The 26841-nt window shown below is 34.5% G+C and overlaps 1 protein-coding gene across 2 annotated transcripts; it reads right to left on the bottom strand.

Annotated features, from left to right (window-relative positions):
- Nucleotides 1–600: 600 nt before the first annotated feature.
- On the bottom strand, nt 601–26585 carry LOC138697950 (uncharacterized). Of its 2 annotated transcripts, none has more exons than XM_069823565.1 (4): nt 26425–26585; nt 20211–20335; nt 18693–18853; nt 601–1511 (listed from the first exon to the last, which is right to left on the bottom strand). In XM_069823565.1, exons 1-4 carry the CDS (start codon nt 26480–26482, stop codon nt 1310–1312), a joined length of 546 nt encoding a protein of 181 aa, XP_069679666.1. In that variant the 5' UTR covers nt 26483–26585; the 3' UTR covers nt 601–1309. The 2 variants fall into 2 exon arrangements, with proteins under 2 accessions (XP_069679666.1, XP_069679667.1); XM_069823566.1 differs by lacking the exon at nt 601–1511 and adding an exon at nt 15368–15686 and having other exon boundaries at nt 26425–26584.
- Between the last annotated feature and the right edge of the window lie 256 nt (nt 26586–26841).

Consider the following 26841-nt stretch of genomic DNA (forward strand, 5'->3'; position numbering starts at 1 on the left):
TATTTTCTTACCTCATAATTGAATTTAATTTACAATAAATAATAGCGTTAACTTGTATAATACTGAGCGATTCCTTTTAAGAGATGGATGTGAAAATCTACAGTATGCAGAATATAGATGCGAGTAAATTGAATATTCATTAACCTAAAAGAGAATTTTGAGAACGAGGTACAGGAATAAAAAAAAAAAAAGGAACTTTGTCGAAGGTGAATATTCCCTCTTTAATCATTAGTATTGTAAGTACCGTACGCTAAAAACAGGATATGCAGCCACCAATATGTTTTTTTTTATAGGGAAGGTACTATCGAGATTGACTTCCTCGTATTTGTTTCTCTGGTTGCAGAAAGATAATTAATGTTAAGATGAAATAATATGATCGCAGTAGTGTGACGATTATTCCTGTGTTTTGTAGGTTAAGGACATGCAGTTGAAAATTTGATGTGAAAACCCGCTTTTAATAATTAGTCTTCAGCACAACAAAAACATTATTCATGAAATGGATTTCACTATACATTGTCCTAGATAAAAAACATCCCAGTTAATCGAGAGTTTACTGCAGGCGTAAAATTCGGAGACTCCTAGAAGTAATGAATATAATCTAAGCTAACATATCTTGCTGTCGAGGTTACATATGTTTTTATTAATTTTTCTTTCCCCTCTTCCAAAATGAAACTGTAGTCAGCAATTCCTTACTTGAAGTAGATATATTTTTTTTCGAGGCACAAAATAATTGATTACATTTTTTAAGGTTTAAAGCATATATTCAGAATATTTCGGGACCTGAATGAAGACAAAAGGCTTCCCCTAGTTTTTACATATAGGAACACAAAAAATTGGCATTTTGAGTTGTTTTAAGAGTATTTAATGTACTAATACGCTACGTAAATCCTCAATGTTTATATACCGGAAAACAAATGCACACGCAAAGCGCATCCCTCAAAGTACACGGGCGCTATCTGTTGGTGCTAGTTCAGGATATCCCTATTGTTACTTGGTAGACACTGCAAATAAAATTTGAACGCCAAATAGAAACGAAAAATAAACGCAGTTGCACACATATACACTCTTGGAGATAGAATGAAAACGGGTAATTATTTAAGCCCGACGTGGATTACTAGTCTACGACTGTAATTTGTAATCAGTGTCGAAGCTGCGCTCTAACCTTTATAGGCTATATCTCGAAAGGCTCGAGCATGTGTTAATCATAAAATTCCCAGAATTAATCTAATATAAAACTTGCTTATCTTATTTACGTTTGTAAACAAAATACAAACAAGAAAAATATTGTTCCAGTGTACCACATCCTATTTCAGAACACTGCTAGCAAGATATAAACACTGTCGATCCTTGGGAAACACGAGTAGCACAAATAAGGAGCGACAACGCTATAGACTTGCATCATTCTGAGAATTTTCTGCAGTTCGAATTTCCCATCTTCTTGATACTGCTCTACGGAGGAAGTGTAGGCTACTGCAGATGACAGTTGTGTATGCAGACGACATGCTACGTCACTGGAAATAAATAAGTAATAAGGTATTATATAAGTAGTATAAAATTCAGCGATGTCGTTTTTTTTTCTTTTTTTTTTATCTTGTAATAATTCACAAAAGATTTGCATAGTAAGAGAGAAGAGATAGTCTCCAGATATGGAAGGTAGCTGCGAATATATTGAATAAGCAGTCGCTGACAGCCGATAAGGGATGGTCCTCTAACTTGAGGATTGGGCGAAGGGCTAACAACCCATCACCGTAAAAAAACAGCTTGTTACAAACCCCAACATAAGCCTCGGAATAGGACTGATTCTATGGTACGACCACAGCAAAGGAATAAGTTTATAAGATTTGCGTATGGACGAATCCAGAAATGTACATGGAGTGTTATTTGGGAGGCCGGAGGGGAAAAAGATCTTCGGGGAGGCCGGAGGGGAGAAAGACCTTTGGGGAGGCTTGACGTAAATGGGAGGATAATATTAAAATGGATTTGAAGGAGGTGGGATATGATGGAAGGGACTGGATTAATCTTCCTCAGAATAGGGACCGATGGCGGGCTTATGTGAGGGCGGCAATGAACCTTCGGGTTCTCTAAAAGCCATTTGTATTCCTCTTGTATTTGCATAGTAAGTTGTATAAATAAAATTTCCTTTCTGTAGGGATTATGTCCGTAACTGTTTTGCCTGTATATTTCAACTTCAAAACTCGATATTTATTCCCAGTTTTTTCCATAATTAATTTCCATTAATTATTAAGAAACTCGAAAGAAATCCCATCTTAATTATATTTCAGCTTATTGGGTTCAAATTAGACCAAAGGAGATGACATCCAGATAAAAATGAGTTGTATAAAGAATTTCTTTGTGACTGTGTTGTTACAGTAACTAGGTGTAATATCATTCTCTCGTATAGTGGAATGGTCTGAATCAAAACTAATTTCAGAATAAGGATACAGAAAAACCTAATTTTAGTTTGCGTGCTGTTCTGGAGAATCACTCTGAAGCGAGTAGGCCTACTTTCCTCTCTTGGGCTGATTACCTGGCTAGTGTTATTCAGAGGTTTTCCCAATTGTAAAGGGAATGGCAGATAATTCTTGGCTATTTCTCGGTCTCATCTCGCTAAATACCATCTCGCATATATTATTTTTATTATTATCAGTATCATCATTATTATTCAGAAATTCATTACTGTTTTAAGAAACTTTATAACAATATACGTTACGAATTATTACATTTAATATACTACTGTATTACGATTTACTGCTGTTATAATAATAATAATAATAATAATAATAATAATAATAATATATTATTATTATTTATTATTATTAATTTTTCATTAGGCGACATATTTTAATGAGTTGATTCTGCATTATTGAAGTTTGAGTAAATCTCTCATTATATGAAATTAAGTGAATGCCAATCTGATGTCTTCTACTTTTGGAATAAAGAGAGATCAATCTATAACATAATTTTAGAAGGTTTCTGATTTCTGACAGTACGCATCAGAAATTTATTTGACGTCTCACACTTTCTTTTACATAGCAGGTTTGAATAATAATTAATTAGAAAACTGTTTTGGTGATGAAAACAAGGTGACATAAATCACGTAGGGGAGATCGGGGCAAGTTCGGCATTAGGAGCAACTTCGTCATAGCATTTGTTTCGAAGACCTGAGCAAATAAGGGCTTGTTCAGAGGGTAGTGTATTGAGAAAACATGACCGCTTGCTGTGAATAACGCTTGTATGGTATGGAGAGATAGTTGCAGATCTGACAGGTAAATATATTTTTTCAACTCATGGCTTATTGTAATTATGATATTTTATGTCTTAAAGAACCCATAACGATAACATTGACGAGATTAGTGAGTGGCATCATTATTTAGAATGACTAAATCTGTATCAGACTATGAGCTTGGCAAGCTGGTTGCAAGCCCCTAGTAAGGGTACTGATTAATATTTTTTTTTCTTGCCAATTGTGGCAACTTCGGCAGGAAGCTGCCGATCTTGCCCTATGGAAAAGAGGAAGAGGATAGTGTTTCTGTATTGTTTGTTGACTATATAAAATAAGTAATTATAACATTTAAAGTAATTTAAAGCAATTATTCGAAGGTCACTCCAAAAGTAATGCACAATATTTGAAAACTACATTTTATACTATAGTTAAATTATTTTCACAGAACGTAGATACAGCCTTTAGGAACAAAATGTCACTTTTCCACATAATCACTGTTCCTTTCAACTGCCTTACTCCACATTGGAACAAGGGCCTGTATATCTACACGATAAAAGCCTGAACCACCACGTTTGAGCCACTCTTTAGCAGCGTGCACGAGGGAGTAGTCATCTTCAAAACTCATTCCGCGAAGAGATTCTTTCAGTTTACCAAAGAGATGATAATCGCATGGTTCCAGATCAGGACTGTACGGCGGTTGTTTCAGTGTTCCCCCATCCAAGTTTTCTGATCTGGTCTGTGATCTTGTGACTGACATGTGACCGTGCGTTGTCGTGAAATAGCAGAACATCCTGCTTCTCCCGATGTGGTCGAACACGGCTCCGTCGAGCTTGAAGTTTCTTGACAGTTGCCATATACACGTCAGAATTAATGGTGGTTCCGTGTGGCATGATGTCCTTAAGCAAGAGCCCTTCTGAATTGTAAAACACAGTAGCCATAACTTTTTCTGCTGCAGGCGAAAGCGCAGTTTTGAATTTCTTTTTCTTTGGTGAATCAGCATGATGCCACTCCATTGTCTGCTCTTTGTCTCCGGTTGAAAATAGTGGAGCCATGTTTCATCTCCTTTCACAATTCTTGCAGGGAAGTCATCTCCACCATTCTCATACTTGTCCAAAAGTTCCCTGAACACTATTTTCCGGGTTTCTTTGTGGGATTCTGTCAACATCCTCGGAACCCACCTGGGACAAACCTTGGAGTGACAATTCTTTCACTGTTACTCGTTTGTCAGCCACAACCATGTTGTCAAAACGCTGCACATTGTCAGGACTTCGTGCAGTGCAGGGTCTGCCACTGCGAGGAGTATCACGAATATTGGCTTGTCCTCTTTCACCAGATAATCTGCTTGCCCACCGACTAACCGTACTGCAATCGACAGCTGCATCTCCATACACCTTTTTCAACCTCTTGTGAATTTTTCCCACAGTCTCGTTTTCACAGCATAGGAACTCGATAACAGCACATTGCTTCTGACGAATGTGAAGTACAGCAACCATCTTGAAGGAGTGCTATCATGGAGCCACTAACGAGAACGACTTAAATTAAAAATGAATACAAACGGGAAGGTCGTATATATGGCCTCCATAAATTGCAAAGTTGTAGAATAAAAAATAAATTTTTAAAATGTTCTGCATTACTTTTTGGAGTGACCCTCGTACACTTTAGTTGCCTATTTATTACCAGTTAAATGGTTCTAAATTACAAGTGGAAAACTGAAAACAAATATGACCAGAACGCACTCAAGAAAGCTCTATATGAGCATAATAAGAGAAGATAAGCCTGACATCTGCCGAAAAAATTATGGAGTGCCATGAACTACACTTCAGTATTCGCTGAAAGTAGATCTTTCAGCACCAGGTGTATAAAATAAAGTCAGGTTTAAAAGAGTGTTTGCTTCAGATATAGCTGAGAATTTGAAGCAGCATGCAATCAATCTGCAAAAAAATGTTTTTTCGGAAAGTCTAGAGTGGAATTTCGAAGATTAGCCTTCGGATTCGCAGAATACAATCATATAGAGCATCCTTTCAACACAAACCAGAATATGGCTGGATCTGCCTGACTTGAGGCTTTCGTGAAGTCAAAAAACTGTCTAAACAAAGATTAGCCACACATATGATGGGCATATGAACATGTACAGACATGAAAAATTTATTTGGGCACTTCATTTGTGATATGTTCAAATATTAAATTTAGTCCTATGAGAGTTTGTTATATTGTAAATGAAATCTGAACTCGGAAATAAGCTATTTTGTTGAGGATACAAATACTGACGAAGTTGCCCCAGAGTGCGGGGCAACTTCGGCAAAGGTAGCTTCTTTAATTTATTTTTGTTTTTAATTCAATGCTTCACTTTTTTGTAAATTCTGATCCATATACATAATACAAATATATCAAATGTATTTATCATTAAGATTTTGAAACATAAATTGTCCTTTTATTGTACTTATGTGAATGTTTAGCTTAAGGTGCCGAACTTGCCCCGACCTCCCCTACCTTATATAGTAAGTAGCTTTAATAGTTAAAACAATGGAATTACTTATATTGTAGGTAGTTCTACTCTTAATTGATTTTAAATATCTCAACTGAACCCAAAAATGTCGGTACGAAATAAAACTGCATACACAACTAACAAATCTGAACAACTTTCGACTGAGATGTTTGGAAAACTTATCGTGTCTAAAAACCTATAGCCTCTAAGCTCCCCAGACCTAAAACCACACTTTTATCTATAAGTTGTAGCAAAATGAACATGTATCGATATCCCCCATTCACATTTGATGAACTGTAAGCTGTAATAACTATGTATATAGCCTAGAGGATATTTTGCAATAAGAACTGGCGAAAGTGTTTGAAAATAGAAACGTGTCCGAGTCCGTATTCATACTCGTGGACATCACCTTGAACATGAATAGTGACTTCATGAATACTCTTTATTAGAAAATAATTTTACATATTGGTCTATAGTGATATGGTAAAATATAAGATACTAGACACACACACGCACACACACACACACACACACACACACTTAGTGAACTCGTTAAGACCGTCACAAACTGATAAAAACTAAACATGAATTTGTGGGGAAGCCTTGGAAGGCCAAACAAGCAATGGATTGAGTAGTTGTAAATTTTAACAGACAAAAATGCCTAGTGCATGATGATGATAGTTATTGTTAAATACTTTATCATCTTTGCCTCCGCCCTCCATCTCCGCCTTCATAACCTTTGCCTTAGTCTTTATCGCCTTCATCAACTATTTCTTGGTAGGCCATCTGGCCTGTTCCGTCTCAGAAGTTACCTTGTCATGAATGTTGGAGCCTTCCGATGTCTCTTATTGCTAGAGATTTTTATTCAATACATCATTACTTAACAGACAAAACGTTCCAAAAACTGATTCTACCTTCGTATTAAGATAAGAGGATAGGGTGAATGACAGTTTCAGTAGCGGCAATGACTAAAAATGTTTCGGAGGGTGTTGCGAAAAAGAAAAAAAAAAATTTCTGTCCCGAAAGTGCTACATTATAGAGAGTTTAAATTAAAGAAAAATGATCATGAAATACCTCTAAATATAACTTCAAAGTCTACCATTGCTCTTGTCCCAACGATTTGGTCAGTCTATCAATGCCAGTACTGAAGAGGCGTCACGTAATGAAATGTTTATTCCGTAAAGATATTTCTTTTTGAAGGATGTTTCTTGAGGAGGTGAAACAAATGGTAACCTGAAGAAGCTAATAGTGGACTGTAAGTTTGATGTATCAGTAATTTTGGTGCAATGATTCTTGATTGAATTGCACAGTATGTGAAGCAGTATTTCATCAAACTTTTTCAGTTTGTCATTAGTTCTACTCGTTTATATTGAATATACGTAGTTTTATTTTGCACTATATGTATGTAATTACTTAAATCCGATTCGTTGTATGTTCAACTATGTAAGTTTTAATCCTGGTTGAGTGTAAGAGAAGGTCCTACGGCCTTAATTCTGCCAAGTTAAGGGTATATGTACGTGAACGACCACAAATATTATCAGAGAATAAAGGGTCTAAATTTCTAAAATTTTATAAGACAAAAATTACAAGGTACCACAACAAGACTTATTAGAACTTAAATATCTGATAAAGGTATAAAAAAAAAGGTTACTAATAATATTTTTCAAACCAGTTTTATCAGAGTAAGGAAAAAAAACAAAAATAATTCTGAAGTTACATCATTTGGTAACCATAACATTGATGTGATCTCTCAGACATCTTTAATACTTTTCCTGCATGTAATAAACACTTATTTCTGAAAAGTAGACTACTCTGAGACATGTAGAGTTGTTTATATTAATACAATTAATGTTTTATTTGTCCTATATAAAATATATTGAAATTTGCATCATATTTTGTGACCTGATTTTCTATTTTCAAAGAAATGTGCATTACTGTAGTCTGTCGTTTGCATAAATGCATGTTAAATCAATGTACAAAATTTCAGAATTCTGTCTCTAATGGTTGTGGAGTTATGAAATAATGTGTGAACATTTTCAAATGTTGGAAAATTTAATTTAAAGTAAAAAGTAAATTCTTAAAAATATTATTAGTAACCTTTTTTATATTTTTATCAGTTATTTAAGTTCTAATGAGTCTTGTTGTGGCACCTTGTAATTTTTGTCCAATTGTGAGTTCATTTCCTTATAAAATTTTAGAAATTTAGAGCCTGCATCTTCTGATAATATTTCTGGTCGTTCACGAACATATACCCTTAAATGAAGCCATTATCATTATTATTATTATTATTATTATTATTATTATTATTATTATTATTATTATTATTATAAAGTTCCCAAGCTGTAGAATGTGGATCAATAGATTTGAAAAGGCACTTCTTCGGTAGTGGTAATGATAAATTGATGATTCATTGGAAAAAGTGCATAATTAAGCTTTTATATAATGTCGATAAGATGTGTTTGGTGTTCACTTCTCTCTTGCTATATAATTACATCTTCCTGTTACTAATACTTCTCAAGAAAGGATTGTTACCTTACTTTTCGCAAATCCTTTGTACAACAGTGATTCAATTTGTTCATGTTAATGTTTGAGTGTGGATTTGAAGAAGAAAGCAAAGGGATCGTGTTTATACAAACATATGATATCTCGCGAAGAATGAAAATACTTGCTGGTTGACGTAACATCAACTCTTTCTACAGCGATTTATCACTGAACAGACTTGGTCAGTTGTGTAACTCTCGGCTCTCAGGAGCCTCCGAGTTGATGTGGGTCAGCGAGTCTGGCGACATCTCCAGCCAGTCTGAAGATAAAGAGAATTAAGTTGTGCACTATCACAAATAGTCTTCATGATCGTGAAATGTAACCGAAAGTACAAACCCCTTTCTCTGATGAGAAAATATATTTTCATTGAGAAATATCATGTCTCTTTCTCTTTCTCCAGCGTCTCAACTATAACTAACACGGCTGACTGTCAATTGTCAATTATGACAAAGATTTGATCTCAGACAGCTTTCACAAGACATGCAGAATACATGACAACTGTTACTCTGCTATTTTCATTTCATCATTCATTCATTATCAACGTCTCCATAACCCCATGTGTCTTTATGAGCGTGTTCGCGGAGACGTAAATAGAAGTTCTACGTCATTCACACTAGTGATTATTATATTACAAGTAAAAACTCCCATAAGAGAGTGTTCAGTTGAATAGAATCTATAACAGCGTATCATCAGCCCAAGAGGTACCACAGATGTAGCTCAAACAGTATCCTATCGTCACATATTTTTTCCTGGAGGAGAGGCTCGAAGGTAGCATGGCGGCAGCCAGAAGCTTGGGATTTACCGTCCCTTAATATGGGAAGGGGTTTTTGAGTCCGAACGGTCGCTTTCTTGCAGATATTGTGACTCAATTCTGGTGCCATCTGTGGATTCAGTCATGCAGGCTAAATACCCTACGAAGTCCTGCTGAACTGCAGTTTTATTTCCCCGAGTAGGACGTAACGCCGCCTCACAATGCCATCTGTATGCCAGTTACAGTACTACATCCAACCGCACCATTTTAATAGATACTATGGAGATTGTCATAATGATGGATAAAGACACCTAGTTTCGCATATCACAGATACACGAAATAGGGGTTTTCAGCTAGTAAAAAATAATTTTATGTTTAAAAGACTTACAGGATAAAATATGGTGAATTGAAACTCGCGAAATTTCGTAAAATGCATTTTTCAAGACATTTTGATTTTTTGTACGAAATTGTAATTCAAGGTGTTCAAATATTTATATATTGTGTGACTCGCAAAATTGTTAATGTAATATTCAAACCCTATTTTGATGCAGAATTTTGAATCTAATATTCAAACCAAATTTCGAGTGACTTAATTTTTAAGTATAAAGTAGGCCTATACAGGCTGAATCGTAAGTAATGTCATTCATTTCAGGAGGTTAATCTTTGGGATATTTCAAACAAAAAAGTTTAATACAATTTTGCTCGTTTTCACTTCCTTTTTGAGGCGAAATTATTTTATGAGACATTTCATAGCGTATTTTGGGAAAGCTGCTGAATTAATTCCCAATATGCTTAGTTAATTTAAGAGATCAATGTATTAATGTTTGAAAGAATTCGTTTTGTCCTTTAAATGTGCAGTCCACACCTGTGGAGTAACGGTCAGCGCGTCTGGCCGCGAAACCAGGTGGCCCGGGTTCGAATCCCGGTCGGGGCAAGTTACCTGATTGAGGTTTTTTCCGGGGTTTTCCCTCAACCCAATACGAGCAAATGCTGGGTAACTTTCGGTGCTGGACCTCGGACTCATTTCACCGGCATTATCACCTTCACTTCATTCAGACGCTAAATAACCTAGATGTTGATACAGCTTCGTAAAATAACCCAAAAACCAATTTAAATGTGCATAAATGTGATCCGGACAAATGTAACGTGATGTTGTGAAAAGGAATTTTTAAATGTTACATTTGTTCAGATCAAATTTCTGCACATTTAAAGTACAAAACTGAAATTCTTCCAGTCGTTTGTTTTCGTAATACACTTTTCTCTCAAATTTACTGAGCATATTGGGAATTCAGTCAATGATTTTCTCAAAACTCACAATGAAATGTTTAATATGAAATAGTTTTTATCTCTGAAAGGAAGCAAAAACTAGAAAAATTGAATTAAACATTTTTGTTTGAAATGTCTCTAGAAAGAACCACTTAAAAATAATGAAATTACTTACGGATCATTCTGTATGTAATAGAATTTATAACATTTGCGTTTTGTAACGTCAAAGATACTAGGTTATATTAATAATATTATAATTAGAATCTACCTTCAGATTTCATTTTATAACCAATTTGTTTCCTTATATCGTCGATTTACAAGCTAAAGGCATTGATTAAAAATATTACTCTAGAAGTCTAGAGCATGGGTGTCCAAACGCCTATAGGACCAGGAAATATTGCATGTCAATCATGCTCTGCTAAGGCCAATAACTTTCCATATAAAATAGGAAAAACGACCTTAAATAATATGCGCTGCTGGTTGCTTAAGCCAGGGGTTACCTCGTACGACATCTATGCTTTAGAGAGAAAGGTGTATACTGGGTGTTCAGTTCAAAGTGTGTCATGGCTCGCTGTATGTCGTCATGCGGCTAGTCGATGAGCCTAGAGAATTCGATCTTCCTACACTTCCGCAAAGGCGAATTACCTATGTGGTAGACAAGTTGCCTAGCAAGTACGGCGTCCATTCTGAAGAGTACGTACCGATACGTACGGTAACGCTGGTAGTGACAGGAATGTGAACTGTTTAGAAATACGTAGTCTACAGAGGTGAGTTTTTTTTCTTGCTGTCGGGATATGGGGAGAGAGTCAAAACGATTACTTACGTATTTGCTGACATTAACTTCGACGGTCAACATGGACACGGAGCATTTGATTTGTATTGTGGAATGTTGCCGTACGCAACCGATGATAACAAATACCCTGCGTACGACTTGCCCGAGCAAAACACAGTTCGAAAGAGGTTATGGTAGCACACAGACCGTACAGACCGTCATCTGTTGCTACGACGTTCAAGTTATACCGTACACGTTCTCAAGTTCAGATTTAACGCCTTAAATATAGGCAACTTCTCTGACATAAAAGCTGAAACTCGCTTCAAATCGCTGACTCTCAACAGTGACGTCATGACACATTTTGAAATGAACACCCAGTATAATATACATAATGTATGTATATAAACTTATATAATGGTAAAATGAAATGCACATAAAATAAACAACTTATTAAAATAATATTTTGAGGATTCAGTTTTGTCAGAAGAAAAGTGTCTTTTTCTCGGACGGAGTATTTTCGACGTAGTGTATTTTGCTTGTAAACCGACGATATTTTCTTTTAGCACATTTTTATATGATCTGTGTTCTTAATCATAAAGACAACGATGACTTTGAAGCAAAATTATAAATATATCATCAAATTAATCTATGTTAGCTTGTCGTCTTTTGTTCATATGCAGTGCGTGTTTCCTTCTTCTCGAATCATGTCAACGTGAACAAGAAAGCTTGAAATTTGCATTGTAAATAGGACCATAAAGTAACGTGACCACAAGCTTTTGTATCCCTTTACGTTTGCGTTTTCATTATATTGTAAATGACTCTAAAGCGCATAAAGATTTCACTTTAAAATCCAAGTTCAAAATTAATGTATTAATGCTCTTCGATTACTATTCCATCCAAATAATTTAACCGAAATAAAAATTAAATCTTTGCTACTAACGTGACCCAAATCTGAATAGAAGATAATGTGAAGAATTTTTAGTGATAGGCCTATGTTATCTTCCAATTCACAGTCGTTTCGAACTCTCAGTCCCCGCCTGTTTTTCATAAAATACTTAAAGAAGAAAAATATCAGATAATAAAGAATATAGAACAAAAGAGGCGGATAGAACACACAAGAAGACAATTCAATGGAGACAAAATGAAACAGGGTAGAACAAGACGAGAAGACAAGACAAGACAAGAGAAGAAATATCAAGCGGGGATAAGACAGGTTATCGCAAGCCACTTTCCAGTATGTGTGTTACACAGTCAATTTATGTCAAAATTTCGAGTTTCGCACTTTGAAAGTTGCGATATTTCTCCTTTATTTACTAAAGAAATTTATATATAATGTGTATAAAGCGTTAAAATAAATTTACTTGGAGTCTTCATGCGGCCTTGAGTGTCAGCGTGTAGGCTACTCCAAGCAATACTTGTTAATATTGATATTATTATGGGTGTCTCACGGGACGTGTCGATACGAGACGAGTTCTCTATTCGCTTCACAGATGGCACATCAGGACGGTAGTACAGGATGCTAAGCAAGTATTCTGCTAGATGTCTCTGATCTACAGTGACTGGGGTAAAAAAAAATACAGTAGTCGTAGTCCGTCCCTGCTCCTCCATTTCTGCTTTTTTCCTTCTCTTCCTTCACGTTTTGTCTACTATTTTCTTCTGTTTCTTCCTTCCTTTCCCTCTTCCTCTTTCATCTTATTTGGTCGTCTTATTTTTCTTTCACATTTTTCTTTCTTCTCCCTAAGAATAGCTAGCTATACGTACTGTATAGCAATACTAATTGTAGACCCAATTATTGTATCTGTAGTTGTAGCAGTAGTAGTTGCAGCTCTAGCGATAGCAGTGGCAATTACTGCAGTTGTAGCACTAGCAATTACTACAGCTGTAGAAGTAGCAATTACTGCAGTTGCAACGGTAGAAATTACTGCAGTTGTAACAGTAGCAAATACTGCAGTTGTAGCACTAGCAATTGAAGGATTCTGAGCCATATTGGGCCAAGCGTCATTTATTAAAAACGGAGAAAGCAAGGGTTAAAGTTAAATGAATACCATAGTTTAATGAAGATTGACATATCATTTACTTTGAATGTGTATACTTTATATTATTTTTAAATATGTTTCCATTGAATTATGGTAATAACTTTATTTTAACCCTTGTTTTCTGCGGTTTTAGTAAATGACGCTTGGCCCACTACGGTTCTGAACTCTTCAATTATTGCACTAGCAATTATGCAGTTGTAGCACTAGCAATTACTGCACTTGTAGCACTAGCAATTACTGCACTTGTAGCACTAGCAATTACTGCAGTTTTAGCACTAGCAATTACTGCACATGTAGCACTAGCAATTACTGCACTTGTAGCACTAGCAATTACTGCACTTGTAGCACTAGCAATTACTGCAGTTTTAGCACTAGCAATTATGCAGTTGTAGCACTAGAAATTATGCAGTTGTAGCACTAGCAATTAGTGCAGTTTTAGCACTAGCAATTACTGCAGTTTTAGCACTAGCAATTATGCAGTTGTAGCACTAGAAATTATGCAGTTGTAGCACTAGAAATTAGTGCAGTTTTAGCACTAGCAATTACTGCAGTTTTAGCACTAGCAATTATGCAGTTGTAGCACTAGCAATTACTGCAGTTGTAGCACTAGCAATTACTGCAGTTTTAGCACTAGCAATTATGCAGTTGTAGCACTAGAAATTATGCAGTTGTAGCACTAGCAATTAGTGCAGTTTTAGCACTAGCAATTACTGCAGTTTTAGCACTAGCAATTATGCAGTTGTAGCACTAGCAATTACTGCAGTTGTAGCACTAGCAATTACTGCAGTTTTAGCACTAGCAATTATGCAGTTGTAGCACTAGAAATTATGCAGTTGTAGCACTAGCAATTATTACAGTTGTAGCACTAACAATTAGAGATCAATGAGATGATAAACAAAGCAAAACAAATCTCATGGCCTGATCCAAAGAAAAAGTTGCCAAATGAAACAAATTTAAGTTGACTACTTTTCAGGACTCAATGTAAGAATAAACTCCTTACTAACTCTGAAACTAAGCATGTTCAGGACCATGTTCATATGAAAGGTTTTAAATGTTATCTTTTTGGGAATCCGCCTCAAGATATTTGACACTAATCTGTATACACTCTGTATTCTCGTACTTCTAGTCATGGTCGATATTTTAACTTGATTCTGCTCCAAGGACTTGATTTCACTTCCCTAATAGTCTTAGTTTTTCTGAAATATCGTTTTCCTCTTTATATGACAATTCCCCGACAAGGTAATTGAAAGAGTTCATTTGTTCTAATATTTTATCCTGAAATAAAATTTTGGATCTTTTCTTGATACTGAAAAAAGTTTTTCATATAGTGAGGAGGCAAAGTTTATTAGAAATGTACCAGGTAAATAAAGAACATACACGCTAATATACTGTACTTGTGTCGGTATGTCCGCCAAAAGAAAAATTTCGTTAACTGATGAAGTGGATAATAAATTTCTGAATTTTTAGTGTCATATTTATCAGAATTTACGTTCGTCTGTGACTGTCGTGTAGACAATATGTATAACATTCAGCTGAGAAGGTAAGACGTGAGCCAAAAATTGGTATGCGCAGTAGGCTATGATATCATATTTGTAGCGGCTAGCGGAAAGGACGATGATTCTTCCCCTCTGCGCGTGCTTGCCTAATGTCTAATCTTCCCAGTTACAGAAAGACGCCCGAAACCGAGATGTGTGTAGGCTTCATAATTACTAGTTGGCTGTATAAGAACAACCTAAATATAGACCTTCCTTTTATTTAATTCTTTAACTAAAATTTTACATCTGACTTCCTTACTCACACCCCACATCGAAGTTATCTGTCATAAAAAAATTATGTAACGTTTCATTTATATTTTTAATTTATTTTTCTGATTAAATCGTTTCCGACTGAAATTGGACGTCTTGATCTTGCTACATCTTTTATTTCTTCTGCATTTTTGAGACGAGCAAACTGATTGGGATTTTATGTGTTGGAGGAACTTCTGTCTTCATGAACTTCTTATATTAGTATTATCGTCTCTAATGTAACTTACTTTACCGAAGTGCACACTTACCTTGAAATTGGACGTCTTGATCTTGCTACATCTTTTATTTCTTCTGCATTTTTGAGACGAGCAAACTGATTGGGATTTTATGTGTTGGAGGAACTTCTGTCTTCATGAACTTCTTATATTAGTATTATCGTCTCTAATGTAACTTACTTTACCGAAGTGCACACTTACCTTGCAGTTTGGTCTTTTAATTTGGTGTCATAGCTAATAATGTTTAGAAGGAAAGGAGAAATTATGAACGTATTTCCTTTAGTAGGATAAGTAAGAATATTTATTTTCATGATATTTTCAACAGTTTTTATTAAACCCACGCTCATAAAAGAAATCTCATTATTTATTTCTGGATTGTTTACAAGTGTTCAAGCTTTTACGAGTAGACGAAATACGGTATTTGTAGTTGAAATATACGTATCTAATTTTAATTTGTTGAATGAGGATGTGATATGACTTGATTATTTCATTTCTTGAAATAACTAAGAAGTCTCCAGTATGTTGTTTGTAATCATTTATGGCAGTTCTATTAGGTCTCCATTTCAGTTAATAATTCACCGATCAGCTCTCTCTGTGAACAAATAAATGAATGTATAAGTAAATTACTAAAGATCTTGGCATTGCCTTCTGAATATTTTTAGTATATATCTTAGTAGGCCTAAAGCACTAAAACAAGAAATAACTCCAAGGTCATGTAAATGGCTGAAACTTTCTCACTATATCACTACACAATTTCCACAACTATTAAAGAATAGCAGTTATTTTCATAAAATATAGGGTTCAATAGGCCTAAATTTCCTACATTTTGTGTACATACTACCTGTTCACTTCATATTACATTGATTACATCTCGGATATTAAAATTGGTATTAATCGAAGCATAAAAATGAAGGTGATAGATTCATAGAATCACGGTGATAGTTTGTTTTATTTTTATTTTATTTTTTTGTATTTTATTGCTACCTTGTATCATCACGGATATGGTCTTTTTATTGTTGAGTATTTTTATTTTATTTTTTTTTATTATCATTATTGACGTTTTGTTTTGCAAAAAAAAAATATATAAAGGATTAACATGCCGGTACATATATTAAGTATCTAAGTACATATTTTAAGTATCCAAAGATGCTGTCGATACATTAACATTTGAGTATGAAGTAGGTTATTCAACTTTTGTGCGTATTTTATGATCTTATAGAAGTTGCTTAACGATTGTCGCTGATTCTCTTTCAAGTAGATTATGCAATATTCGACAGATGGTAGCACGCATCGTTAAGTGCCGGATCTAGTGGAGACTTCTTTTACTTAATGTTACTCTGAAAATGTTGGATTTTCTCTTCAATTTATTTAACCAACTTTAGTCCATAGGACACAATTATGTTATGTAGTGTAAGTAATGGGTGTAGTTTACATCTAGAAAAAAGTTTCGATGAGTACCGCATAGCTCGAAAACTGACATGAGACGGTAACAGCCCGCTTAATGTTCAGCGCGTCAGATTTTGACAATATAATCTCACGACTTATAAATTAATTACATTACAGATTAAATTTATAACGTATGTTACATGTTAGATATAGTAGTTCTGACCGGTTCAACAGACTGTCTCGAGATTTCTATAAATTTTGTTAAACTTCACATTGTTTTATTTTTCAAAGGAAGCATAGTTATTTTCAGTGAAAAATCTGATGTTCATAACTCACATGATGCAACTTGTAGATCTTACATGTAAAGAAATTCAGTGGAATAGTTCAGGAGAGAAAAACCTTTTCATTGCATTCTGAGTAGTTTTGTGGATTTTAGGTACTTGTTATAACTTTGAGAAAAATTATATATTTAGATCATCAAACTCTGTCACTCTATTCTAAATATCAATCCCAATAAATCCGTATTATTATTTTTCTCGCGGTATATATGATATTTTTTTCTCCCTTTCTTAACTGTAAATGAGCAAATTATATGCAATACGCTTCGTCAAATCTGGCAACCTTTTCATAGGGGAAGCTAAATTTATTATTATTATTATTATTATTATTATTATTATTATTATATTTTAGAGTCCTCAATGAAGTTGTGGAAATAAAGAATTGAGGTAATGAAACTTTTTAATTACCGTCTGAATATTTAGTAGACTTTCGATACGTTGCTAAAGTTTCAGAAATGAAAATATCGACAAATGCAACTTTTTCATTGTAAACTAATTATCTTTATAATTTTCTTTCGATGCCCCGAAGAACTTACGAAAATACCGGTAATAAAAGCTTCTCTTTATATTGTGTGTATTTTCGTAGACTTTCTGTACCTTAAAGAAGTTGCGAAAATTATAAACCAACATTTCATATTGTCACACATTTTCAAAAGCTTTTGTTACTATTTGAATTTATTTAACGACTCTTTCAACTGCTGACGTTATTCAACTTCGAAATTAAACTTTGTCGAGAAATGGTCGACAACTTTTGTCTGAAGACCTCTAGCCTATTAGAAACAGGATTCTTTCACTTCTAATAAATCTTTGACATGGATCTGCTAACTTTAGTCCCCTTCCGAAGAAAGACATGCAAAGGATTTTATCTTTCTTCAAAATCCATCTCCTTTTCATTTGGTTTTAACCCCAAAATATCGGTTCCAACGGTTAGCATGTTATAAATATAAGCTAAAGCTCAGAGGACAACGCTATTTGTACCTCAAAGAAATGTCAGAAATTGAATGGAAGTTAGACCAAAGGTATTTCTTACTATATTATGTAGGTCTATATTTTCATTGACTTTAATATCTCGTAATTTTAGAATGGGGGGAACAAAAATAAAATAATAAAACATTTTCGCTGTCTTGTGTTCATTTTCACAGAATTTGATAATTTAATGACATATCTATACATACTTACTTATTACTTACTTACAAATTGCTTTTAAGGAACCCGCAGGTTCATTGCCTCTCTCACATAAGCCCGACATCGGTCCCTATGCTGTGCAAGATTAATCCAGTCTCTATCATCATATCCCACCTCTCTCCAATCCATTTTAATATTATCCTCCATCTACGTCTCGGCCACCCCAAAGATCTCTTTCCCTCCGGTCTCCCAACTAACACTCTATGTACATTTCTGGATTCGCCCATACTGTACATGCCCTGCCCATCTCAAACGACTGGATTTAATTTTCCTAATTATGTCAGGTGAAGAATACAATGCATGCAGCTCTGAGTTGTGTAACTTTCTCAATTCTTCTGTAACTTCATCCCTCTTAGCCCCAAATATTTTCCTAAGAACCTTATTCTCAAACAACCTTCATCTCTGTTCCTCTCTCAAAGTGAGAGTCCAAGTTTCACAACCATACAGAACAACCGGTATTATAACTGTTTTATAAATTCTAACTTTCAGATTTTTTGACAGCAGACTAAATGATAAAATGTTCTCATCCGAATAATAACAGGCATTCCCCATATTTATTCTGCGTTTAAATTCCTGCCGAGTGTCACGACATATTTCAACGGAAATTTGAATTATGAAAATTTTAGTGTTTTTGCTTGTAACTGCATTTTTATTCGCTAACGATACTTTGAAGACGTTTCTCTACTTACGTAATTGAAAGCATCACGAAGACCGCTTCATTCTTTCCTCTTCGCATTCCTCTGCACATGTAAACGCCATCGTCAGCAATAATGGCATTTTCCAAAGTGAAGCCAGTGCTGGGGTTGTAGGACACAATCAAATTGCTATTCGCTTGTCTTCCTAGGGGCATCTGTTGAAGAACAAAAAGAACTAAAATTATGTTGCACAGATCTTCGCACATCTTTCAGGTGAAAATAATACCAATTTATCTGGATCAGTCAGCTTACGACTTTACATATCTGGATCAGTCAGCTTACGGTTGTACATATCTGGATCAGTCAGCTTACGATTTTAAATATCTGGCTCAGTCAGTTTACGATTTACATACATTATCTGGTTCAGTCATCCTACGGCTTTATACATCTGGATCAGTCATCTTATGGTTTTATATATCTCGGTCAGTCAGCTTACGGTTTTATATATCTGAATCTGTCAGCTTACGATTTTACATATCTGGGTCAGTCAGCTTACGGTTTTATCTGTGTCGGTCAGCTTACGGTTTTATCTGAATCTGTCAGCTTACGGTTTTACATATCTGAATCTGTCAGCTTACTGTTTTACATATCTGGATCAGTCAGCTTACGGTTTTACATATCTGGATCAGTCAGCTTACGGTTTTACATATTTGGAGTAGTCATCTTACGATTTGATATATCTGAATCAGTCAGCTTATGGTTTTACATATTTTGATCAGTCAGCTTACGGTTTTACATATCTGGATCAGTCAGCCTGCGGTTTTATATACCTGGACCAATCAGCTTACGGTTTTACATATCTGGATCAGTCGGCTTACGATTTTATATATCTGTATCAGTACTCTTGCAGTTTTACATCGCAGGGACCAGGATTTCTGGCAAATCTCAGAGACATGTGGTGCTCAGAAAGGTTATAACTTTCGTTTCCCTTCGAGGATGGTGGATACTTCAAACTAACAGGTGTACAAGCTTGTTCCCTATCTAATAAGTGTATTCATCTAAATTTTGTATCCTTTTTTGTTCACAGTTATAAAATTTCTAACACGGTATGAACGTCGTTTGCTGCGTGTCGCTCAGTTGGGATTGCGCCAATCTCAAGTTTTCGGTGAATGGCTGCTAACTGCAAATTTGTTACTGTAATCAGCACTACACGCCGTGAGTTCTGCCTGTATTATTGTTCGATTATCGACTTTTCGAATCATCACAATGGGACAAGAGGGCTGGCTAGCCCTCTTGCAATGGGATAATAAATCCCTTGAAATAAGACTTTTGGGAAATAACACAAATTTCGCTTAATTGGTTGTTACAAAATAACTAGTTATTCCACAAATTGCATTCTCTTCAGTTATAATCATGTCCTTGCTAATGAAATTGCACTGGAGGATTATATGAAAAAAATATATTCATTTTCATTAAAAGACATGAGTTACAGTATAGTGTGTATTGGCTAATATGAAGAGTTTGTTGTATACTTCGATTACGTCATTAATGATCTGAAGTTCTATTCCTCACCTCTACGCCCTGCTTGTACAACTTCACTTCTGTGTCTGGGTATTTTGGCCGACATGGCAAGACTGCTTTCTCACCTCTTCTGCTCTCCACGACGAGGATGTTGTCTGTGAAGAGCCTCTCATTTTCTGAAAATTATGTAGTACCTATTATTAATTTCTCCTTGTAAAGAAAATATATAAAAACCTGTATATCATGGGCTTATAGGAAAAATTGTAGTCTCATTGATTTCCTATTTCGTTGCTAACTTTTCCACTAAACAGACTATATATTGAAAAGTTATTTATGAAAAATGTTTGTAATTTTAGGATATGATTTCTGAAACCGTTTTCAATGAAAATGCATAATACGAGTGAAATTCGGGAAGTTTATGGAATTATAGCCGTTTGATTTTCAAGAAATATTATTCTAACTCAAGTTCACTGAGAGGCTGAAATATTCACAGATACATAGGTACATGATACTCCTGAAGTAGGAATTATGGTTACAATCAACTTTCAAAAGTATCCTCTTCTATTTTCCTTCGTTTTCGCGATCTAATGTGGCAAATTAATACGAGACTGTCATTGTATGCGATAGAATAAAGTTAGGCACTCACTTACCGGAACGGATCCGTTCGCCACGTTCGGAATTTTATTCCTTGTACTATTTTAAATTGAGCATCGCTCACTTAGTCCTATCGCCTCTGTCTGCATGACCTGATTCCGTCCAGGATTCTGGACAAAGAAATCTATACGGATGTTACACGGACCAGTATCAAATTAAAGATAATCATGATAATATATCGATTGCAATCTCGATAATATTGAAGGCTTAAATGTAATGGACGATGCGAAGTTTATTTTGTTTTTTCTTCTTCCAAAACTATTCCAATTAATTATACATCACACAGCTAATCATTTTATTTCTAGATTTAGCATATAGGTTCTTGGAGGATTTAATGAACTGTTTTCAGAACATAGGAAGAAGAATAAAGAGGACGTTTTAAACAATAAGGAGTTGTTTGGGTCGATTTGTTTCTTAATATTCATCGCCCAAGTTCTTTTCGTTCGATCATGGACCATTGCATTTTTTGTTCTCATTACAATGACATAATTACAATTTTTGTTATTAATTGTTTCTAGTAAGATGTCCCTCTGTCTACATGGATTTTTAAGCGTATTCTAAAAATTTTGCAATACTTTCTTATTTTTATCTGTTTTCCACTTAAGAATTTTACAAGTAATAAGCATAATATAAAGAGAAGGTCGAATCTAGGTTGGTCTACTCATGAATTGAGGCTTGCCAGAGATAAGCTCGTTAGTTTACATATTCGTACTCTATGGGATGTACGGTATGGTTCTAATGGAGAGAATTACAGTAGTATGTTTCGGAAAGAAGAAAAAAAAAGAAGAACTATAAGTTGAAGTTAATATAGGCCAAAAGAAATTTTAATGTAACAACTATGAATAAGGCTCCAAATAAATGTAAATTCCCATGGAGAATAATTAACTCTGTGAGAAATCTAGATAACATTAGTATAAACGATTGTAATTTTAGTCCTAATGAGCTGAATCGTTTTTTTTATGAATTTGGTTAAAGATGTAATATATTTACATATTATGTAGTTCATTTGTCTCGTGTAGTCAGTTGGTTTCTACATTATTTATTTCTCAGTATTTAATTACATAATTCCTATCCATTTGTTGTTCAACTATGTAAGCAAGTTTTAATCCTGGTTGAGTGTAAGAGAAGGCCTTACGGCCTTAACTCTGCCAGGTTAAATAAAGCCATTATTATTATTATTATTATTTGCCAAAATGAATAGATCTAATTGTTTGTTTAGATGGAAAATTGTTTCAAAGACAGACATTATTAAATTAGTTAAGGGGCTGAACTAAGGATATTAATGATGATAGTGGTTATGTGATGAAATACGTCATCCATGATATTGTCGATACTATCACTCAATGTATTAAATTAATGTTTGTTCATTGGGGTTTCCCTCAATCTTTTAAAGTTGCTAAGGTGGTTCCCATATTAAAATTTAATATATTTCTTAAATTTTAAGGAAGGGGATCCAGCTTTAACGGAAAATCATCGTCCAGTTTCTATTTTACGAATATTTTGAAAATTTTAGAGGAAATTGTTTATGCAATTGGTCGATTTTTTGAAAGCAATAATGTGTTTCATGATTTGCTACTCGGTTTTAAGAGAGGTCGTTCAGCTATTGATGCCGTACATCATCTAGTTTCTAGGGTTATATCTAACTAGATGTTCAAATAAAATTTTTTTCAGATTTATTTTCAATTTAAAATAAAAGACATTTTGAAAGTTATTTGCTTCCATAATAAATTAACATTCTCCCTCTGAATGGTTATTTATGCCAAATACTTTTTTTCTTGAACCTATCCACTACAGTTTTTGAGTTTCAACGTGAAAACGCAAGTAACAATGTCAAGACGATCAGTGGGTTTTTCATGTGGGAGTAAAGCAATAGCTATTTCAGATCATTGTGGATTGTAGGTGAAAGTTAAAAATGTCAGGTTTGCTATGCTTTCCAACAATAGTAATAGCATCCTGGTATAACTGCTGCAGGTAGAGCTTGAAATATAGAGGGTAAAATCATTTTATCCTGCTAAGAGATCTAGCTGAAATGATCGGGAGAATACAAAATTTTGTAGGCCTCTTATTTTATCCGAAGTAATATCTTTTGGTCTTTCTTTAGGAACTGTAATTTTTACGCTCTCTCGAGCCAATACTGAAGAGAATGATGCATATAAATATGTACACCACACCGCCATTAAGTATATCAAAGACTCAACCCTACTTGATTAATAGCTATAAAAATATTTGATTTTAATAACAATATTATCTTACGTAAGTTTTTTAATTATATAGCTGCCACTCAGTAAATTATAGAAATTTATTTTTATTTGTTTTATTTATTATTTTGCTAATAATTGAAACAAAATATAATATATACAGAAAAAACTTTAGCTCCCCCCTGAAAGAGTAGAACTCGTGCTCAGGGGCGGAAATGAAGATCTAATTTAAGATGTTCTCTACAACTACTTATATAACCCCAAAACGTTTCACTTTCATATCATCAATAGAGTATAATATGTAGATCTATAATTAATGAAAAATAGTCGCATCATGGCATTAACTATAATAATATTTCATTTCTAATAGTAATAATGTCATCAAACCATCTCACGTTTTGTAGATTTTAATAGCCAATAGACAGCTGTATTCAGAAAATTACACACCGCAGAATCAGATCTGTAAGTAATTTTTAGTAAGTCTTGAAATTTTTAATAACCAATTGAATTTAAGCTCTAAATATGTCAGCATTCCTGCAGGTCATGGCCTTCGAGTAATAGCCTACTGTTTATTATTGTGTGTGTTTTGTTTTCTTTCGAAATGCAATTAGTTCTCAAAACTAACGAAAGTTGGATTTTGGAAAATAGTAATATTATGTAGGAAAACTAACGCTTCACTGAAAGTTACTATTTTTCTGAAAATCTTTGGATGCCAAACTTCAAAATGACGGGTCATTCATTAAAATCCGTTCAGCCGTTTTCCCGTAATTTCCATTACCAGTTCGAATTATATATTGATGTTTGTAAAAATACTATGGCTATGCTTTATGATTTGTCTAAAGCGTTCGATTGTGTGTCACATTAAATTATCATTGCTAAATTAATGTATTATGGTACTAGAGATTAGGAGGTAAATTTAATCCTATCATTTTTACCAATAGGTTTCAGGATTTTTTTAAGGAAAAATATTCTGATATGGTCAAATTGGATTCTGGGGTCCCCCAGGGATCTGCGCTGGGGCCATTGCTGTTTCTGATAATTATCAGTGATTTATCAGCAAATGTGAGTTGTAAATAGATTGTATTTGCAGATGATAGGCCTACGACTTTATTTGATTCTATGAGTAGTATTGATAAGTAAAGTTTCATATGTGTATTGCATTACAATGGTTTCAGACTAATGGTTTAAATCTTAACGCTAATAAAACTCTGAATATTCTATTTACATTGTCAAATAATTACCATAATGGCATGTCATGTCTCAATCGGTAAAGCTTTTAGGCATTATTTTGGATAATACATTGTCATTGAATGATCATGTTGAGTCGGTCTGTGTAAGACTGCATATTGTGCCTTCTTTGGTAGTATTATAAAATATGGAATATATTTGTGGGGCAATTATAGTAAAATAAATAAGGGACTTATTCTACAAAACAAGGCTGTAAGAATTATGTCAAGGGCATCATTTGTCGCTCATTGAAGACCATTGTTTATTCAGAAAAAAATATTACCTGTAATAAACTTCAATTTTTTAGTGTTTGATTAAAATTAAACATTCGTTACCCGAATATTATACGGATAAGGATCGACATAATTATTCCACAAGAAGTAATTATTTATTGAATAAGGCCAAAGTTATATCGGTTAAATGAAATAAATGGTATTGTAATGTGGAAAGGTTTCAATCCTGTGTATAGTCACTAGTTATTTGTAAATTCTTTTTACGATATACAGTACAAGAGTACGTGATTCGAATATCAGTATACCATTCTAGTTCGATTGTTCATTGACGATGTCTAAAACAACTTATCATTGTTATTGACTTTTGACAATACAATACAATACAATACAATACAATACAATAGAGTAAACATAACTAGTGTAGCATTATTGTATTGCAGCGCACATACATATAAACTCATAGGCGCCGACTTTTGAAATTCGTGGGGCATGCTCTTGGACCTCGGATTTTTAGGCTCGAATAGAATAGGTTGCAACAATTTTATGTAAAAATCCCTAAATGCAACACGAGAAACTCTCGAGCGATGATATTGCCTAAAACTAGGTGCATTAAAGAACGTATGTTTCAAACTGCACTAAATGAGCCTAAAAATCAGAGGTCCATGTTATAAACTGCGCTACCTACATTTATAAATTCCTAATATAATTTTGTGTCCCGCGCCGTGTCGTCGTGGTCTAAGGCATCCTGCCTTACGGAATGCGCGCTGGTTCGAGTCCTCGTGGAGAAAGACATTTTCTCATGAAATTTCTGCTAGTGTATGGGACCGGTGCTCACCCAGCATCGTGATGCAGTTGAGGAGCTACGATAGATAGAAAAATCCGGTTATGAAAGCCAACTATAACGGCTGGAGGGATCATCGTGCTAACCACACGATATTTCTATTCTGGTTGGGTGATCGTCCATCTCTGCTTCCGCATGTGGACATGAGGCCAGCAGCCGGCTGGTCGGTCTGGGATCTTCAAGGGCTGTAGCGCCACGGATTATTATTTATTGATACAATTTTGTCGTGAAAATATGGAATAAATACTTACAAATATTATATAGGCCTAATCACTCACCTACGATGATATAACCTGGAAAGTGTTTCTCCTGACAGCTGTTTTACTGATGAACTCGTTGATTATTCCATCGCTGTTAAGTTTACACCGTCAAAAGTGTGACCATAATATAGAAATAACATAACTATTATCTCCTAAGCCTAGCAAAACTGTTTCATTTTTACAAGATGTGATTTAGTTTCGGGTGGAAATCGGGTTTTCAAGTTTATTATTGTTTTATCCAATACGTCATAATATAAATCGCGGAACCTTGCCTGAATGTTTCACTTCCTAATCTTAAAGGGATCTTTATTGGTCGTGAAAGTTCAGGGGAGATTAATTGTAGTGTATGAGAGTTTTCATTAGCATCTTTCCAAAGGAACAAAAATGCATCAGTATTTTTGGCTCCTTTTATAGAAGAAAAAGTAGTATCTACAGAAGTATAAGCTAAGCGATAATTTACTGAAACTTCATGAATAATTGTCATAATAAGTTAAGTTACAACAACAAGAATAATAATAGTAATAATAATAATAATAATAATAATAATAATAATAATAAATCAAATTAGTGGGTATTCTGAGCATGCACACTCTCTTTCTAGGGTCTGCCCGAGCGACCGAGCATGCCCGTAGTCGGCGCCTATGTATAAACTAATACATGAATCATAGATGAATGCAGAATATACAAATAATGAATGCAGAATGTACTATATATCTGTATTGAAAAAAAATACACTACTTTCTTCTACATGGTGTTAAAGTTTTCGAGACTAAAGCACACAATAACATCCTTAAGCAAATAAAATTATTGGACATATTTAATCTAGAAATTTGTTCATTGCAGTTAACCTACCTGAACAATATACGAAGATTCCCAGTAATAATACCATCCATAGTAGAGGTCCTGTCATGTCGACAATCGAGTGGGTGAAAATCTTGACTGGTTGCAATATTTCGTGATCTCTCTTACTTATAGGTGTGTTGCTTGTTTTTTCCTGTTGTTTACCGCATTCGATTTCCTAGAAGAGTTGTTGAATTTCCTTTCCTACACAATTATTCAGTAAAGAACAAAGTCAGTCTTTTCTTTGGGTTTCCTTCCTTATAAAAGAAGGAAAGGTTATTTTCCATTGCGCTATTTGTGTGGCTGAGTGTTCCGTATGGTTTCAAAACCAATTTTATTATTCACCGATAGCAATAAATTTTCATTTCTAAACACCTTCACTCAGAGTTTCAATTAATGTAGAATGGTGGACTTATATTAATAATACTT

This window comes from Periplaneta americana, chromosome 4, assembly GCF_040183065.1.
Source record: "Periplaneta americana isolate PAMFEO1 chromosome 4, P.americana_PAMFEO1_priV1, whole genome shotgun sequence".
Lineage (NCBI taxonomy): Eukaryota > Metazoa > Arthropoda > Insecta > Blattodea > Blattidae > Periplaneta > Periplaneta americana.